A 4784-nucleotide genomic window follows, 5' to 3' on the forward strand; every position below is an offset into this window, starting at 1 on the left:
TTAGTGTACTATAAGCAGCTTAAAAGGGGGACATTTGCTAAATAACAAGTAACCAAGTCCAAAAGTTAAGGTTTCAGTTCCCCTTCACTCTACAAACACCCACTACTTTACAAACAGAGATTACAGGCATGTTACATCATAAATTAAATACTATAACACAAGTCAGGGGACGTACCTACTGCGTAGAAAAAGGGAAGGAATGTTATTTCAAAATGCTTTTGGATACTTAAAAATATCAAACTCTTATTAGTGGCCTACTGTATACCCTACATTTTTTAGCAAGATGCATATTCTACATCTAAATTTACGATGTTGATTGAACGGCTAGCAGTGTGTAAAGCAAACAGCCGCTGTTTGCTCTCCACACAAGCCTACATAGAAGTTGAGGTGACAGAATTTTCTTCCAACAGGCTGCAACTCACACCTTTAATACACAATTCCTGCACTGGTACAGGATGCTTATGGAGGACCACATGTAGATCATACAACATTTAATCCTTTTATAAAATGTTTCGGAAAATTCCTAATCATTTGTGGTAAGAAAACCGTACAATCTACATAAATCTTTGGAAAGTTTCTGAAATCTTTACTACGAGGGTTCCCATAATCAGAACCATACGCAGATTTTATGTAAAAGTATTTTCCAAACATAGACTTCATGCAAATTTATGCTGTCCAAACAGGGAAACCCACTTTGCCTACTCTTTCACTCTCAGGAGGGATTTTTAGGACATGAAAGTCCCCTCAGAGGTTTCTCCTTTGTTCAGCTGTTACTTTGACTTGACCTATACATCTTCACACAAGTAAATGTTTGCTAATGAGCCGGTTACAGTAACAGCTAATGTGTCCTTCAAATGGCAGTGATCAAAATGCACATTCATTCAAAAAACCACTTGATCTTGTTTTCTAATGAACTGAGAGGATTAAAAAAAAGAAAGATTTTCTGATGCAATCACAACGCAATGCAACTTCTAGTATTTTCCTAACAAAAATGTGACCCTGGACCACAAAACCAGTCATAAGTGTCAATATTTTAAAATTGAGATTTACACATCTGAATAAATAAGCTCCATTGATATATGGTTTGTTAGGATAGGACAATATTTGGCTGAGATACAACTATTTGAAAATCTGGAATCTGAGGGTGCAGAAAAAATCTAAATATTGAGAAAATTGCCTTTAAAGTCGTCCAGATGAAGTTCTTAGCAATGCATATTACTAATAAAAAATTAAGTTTTGATATATTTACAGCAGGACATTTACAAAATATCTTCATGGAACATGATCTTTACTTAATATTATAATGTTTTTGGCATTAAAGAAAAATTGTTATTTTGACCCATACAATGTATTTCAGGCTATTGCTACAAATATTCCCTACTTAAGACTGTTTTTGTGGTCCAGGGTCACTAATATGCAACAAAAGCTGTAGCATTTAACTCCAGCTTTTGAAACAAGGTTCAATGGGTTTCTGACCATTTGACATAATTTCCCAAATGAACTGAACGGGTTAAGAAATGCAATCCTCGTTAAAAGGCAAATGTAATCAATATGGACACAGGCGGATGTACTTTCAGAAACATTAAAATGTAAAACATCACAGTGAGTTTCAATTAACTGAATTTGCTTTTCTTTTCAATAAGCAAAATAGATTTACAAAGTATAGATGGGGAAAAGAAAACGGAGAAAGAAAAAATAATAGATAAAAATTTAAAACCAAGATGAAACCCAACATAATGCTTTATTGCGTCACTACATGACTTTAACCCAAATTGCTTGTGGAATTTACTCATGATTAAATCAATAAGGTCACACTCTGTAACTAAAAATACATTTGTTTTTGTTTTTTGAATTAGAAGAATTTCTGAAAAATGTTTCCATATTAATCATGTCATAAGTATGAAGGATCACGGCGTAAACATGAAACTTACATCAGCTATTTTAACCCAAGGAAGGACTGACGTCCAAATACGTCAGTGCTTCCGGCAGCCAATCGGAGCGCACCACGACGGTAGAAAAAGAACCCGAGCGTTTCTACTTCTTCAATTTTCAGACACCGAAGGGGAAGATTATACGGGGAATTAGGTAGATTTTTCGGACGTTTTCCCACCGCTAAACAATACAGAACGGGGTCTTTACACAGATCCTAAAACAGAAAACCATACAACATGGTCGTAGTTACAGCAGGGACCGGAGGAGCCCACAAAGTCCTCCTAATATCGGGAAAACAGAGCGCTTCGTCCGGCGTAACACAGGGCGGATACAGCCGTTCCATATCTGTCATGATACCGAGCCAAGCCTCTTCAGACTCCGACTCCACCATCTCTGGACAACCACTGCGCAAAAGGCAGAGACTCACACATCTGAGCCCAGAGGAAAAAGCACTTCGAAGGTGAGCGGAGCTGGGATTTAATTTAATAAGCCTTTTAATCCGTTCGGTTGGTTTCAATCGAAATATTTCATGCGTGGAGGAATATTACGTTAGTTGTAAACATTTCAAATATAGACGATATACTTTGTAAATGTCAGCACAATTATAAAAAGCGAACCAGTTTGACCCTTCCATATGGAAGAATTTGAATCTCAGCCAAGATCAGTGGGTTTTGCCGGTCAGTCCCTCCCCCTCTGAATCAATATATCCACATCTGCCTGCGTGGCAGGAACTTGACTGCGCATGCGCCATTTCCTCAAAACTGTCTGACCTGCCAAAATTGGTTTGCTTCATAAAAAGGAAATATATATATATATATATATATATATATATATATATATATATATATGTATATATATGTGTGTGTATATATATATATATATATGTATGTCAACATTTGGATCAAAACCAATCAGATGTTGACATGTATAAAATGAATTTTATAAGCACAAAATAAGTCTCAGATAAATTCTATATTTATTGTTTAGCCAAAACGTGCATGTTTAATAGCTATGGTTTTATTCATTTAGGAAACTAAAGAACCGAGTTGCTGCACAGACAGCAAGAGACAGAAAAAAGGCCAAAATGGGGGAGTTGGAGCAGCAAGTCTTGGAGTTGGAGCTTGAGGTACTTGGACTCTTATAGTGGATATTTTTCCTCACTTTTTTCTTTGTTGTTAAAGAGGAAAGATTTAACTTTAACACGTTTTCCACAGAATCAGAAACTTCACGTTGAGAACAGGCTGTTGTTAGAGAAGACGAGCGATCTCATCAATGAGAATGAGGAACTAAGACAGAGACTGGGGTTGGATACCTTGGAAGAGAAAGAAAAGGTAAAAACTTGGTTGCACTGTCAACAAAACCCATGAGTTGCAAACTATTTTCCTTCCCAGTTCCACTAACGCCTCTCATTGTCTTCTAGGTTCAGGTATTGGAGTCCGCAGTGAGCGAATTGGGTTTGGTGACCGGGTCTTCTGAGTCCGCAGCACTCAGGCTACGTGTGCCTCCGCAGCAGGTGCAGGCCCAGCAGTCCCCAAATCTGAAGACTTCACCATGGATACTCACAGCCCTGGCCCTTCAGACTCTGAGGTGAATGTCCTGCACTTTTTAATTTGCAGATGTTCAGTCTTGATGTTGAAGTCTCACTTTGAATGGTCTTTTCTCCTGCAGTCTGATCTCTTGCTTGGCATTCTGGACATCCTTGACCCAGAGCTCTTCCTCAAGACAGAACTCCAAGAAGCACAGGAACCCCAGGAACCCCTTGTGCTGGTTGAAGGTGCAGGAGAGCAAGTACCTGCCTCCCCACCTGCAGCTTTGGGGCCCGCACCAGTTAAGCTGGAGGCCCTTAATGAACTGATCCACTTTGACCACATCTACACCAAACCCGCTGAGGTGGTGAGCGAGGAGAGCATTTGCGAAGTCAAAAGCGAGGATATGGTCGCCTTCTCTGAGGTTGATGAAGAAATCGAGGTGGAGGACCAAACGGTCTCTGTCAAGGACGAACCAGAGGAAGTGGTCATCCCTGCGGTGGATCAGAATCCAGACGCGGTTGACGATTTCCTCTCTGACGCCTCTTCCTTCGGCGGCTACGAGAAGGCTTCGTGTCTGACGGATGCGTACAGTGACTCTGGATACGAGAGGTCTCCTTCCCCCTTCAGCAACATTTCATCCCCTCTCTGCTCTGAGGGCTCTTGGGATGACATGTTTGCGACTGAACTCTTCCCCCAGCTGATTAGTGTCTGAAGGTTGCATACAATAACCAGTTGCAAACACGCCTGCCTTTGCTCTATTGTGAGTGATTATCATGTGCTTCATAATGATAGTACGACAGTAGCATGTAACCCCGCTTGCAATTTAGACCAAAGGCATTGCTTAAAGGCTTCTGTTGTAATAACGCAGGCCTGTTTGTGCGCAAGACTTGCGGCGATTCTGTACAGTTCAAACGCAACTCAGTATTTTTGTTGGGGAAGGGGTCGGGGGCTAATTGTTTGTAGATCTATTTATTTGTCTATCACTCTTTTCCAGAGTTTTCTGTTATGTAATCCGTCTGCTTTATGAACTTAATTTTATTGTAAATGCTCTCCTTAATCATATTGCATTAAAAAAAAATCTGCATCGCATAACGTGTTGGTGTGAATTTGAACATGTGCCAAAGCTCTTACCGTAAATTTTTTAGCTTCCTTTAAAGGGATAGTTAACCCCAGATTTTTAAAGTAATGCCTTTTACTTTCCCTTACATTGTTCCAAACTGGTTTTGCCTTCTGCGCTACACTGAAGATATTTTAAAGCTCCCATGTTTGCATTCATGCAATGGAAGTCTGTGCAGTCTTAAACACTGAATCTCATTGACTTAC

General features: G+C 39.7%; 1 protein-coding gene across 1 annotated transcript; it reads left to right on the forward strand.

The window, feature by feature from the left end:
* The first annotated feature begins 2037 nt into the window (after positions 1-2037).
* Positions 2038-4553, forward strand: xbp1 (X-box binding protein 1). The gene is given in 6 exon segments (XM_073839976.1): positions 2038-2392; positions 2962-3058; positions 3147-3263; positions 3353-3409; positions 3412-3519; positions 3601-4553. Coding segments are annotated over 6 exon segments (1176 nt in total). The 5' UTR covers positions 2038-2168; the 3' UTR covers positions 4174-4553.
* The last annotated feature ends 231 nt before the right edge of the window (positions 4554-4784 follow it).

Source organism: Garra rufa, chromosome 5, assembly GCF_049309525.1.
Source record: "Garra rufa chromosome 5, GarRuf1.0, whole genome shotgun sequence".
NCBI classification, from domain to species: domain Eukaryota; kingdom Metazoa; phylum Chordata; class Actinopteri; order Cypriniformes; family Cyprinidae; genus Garra; species Garra rufa.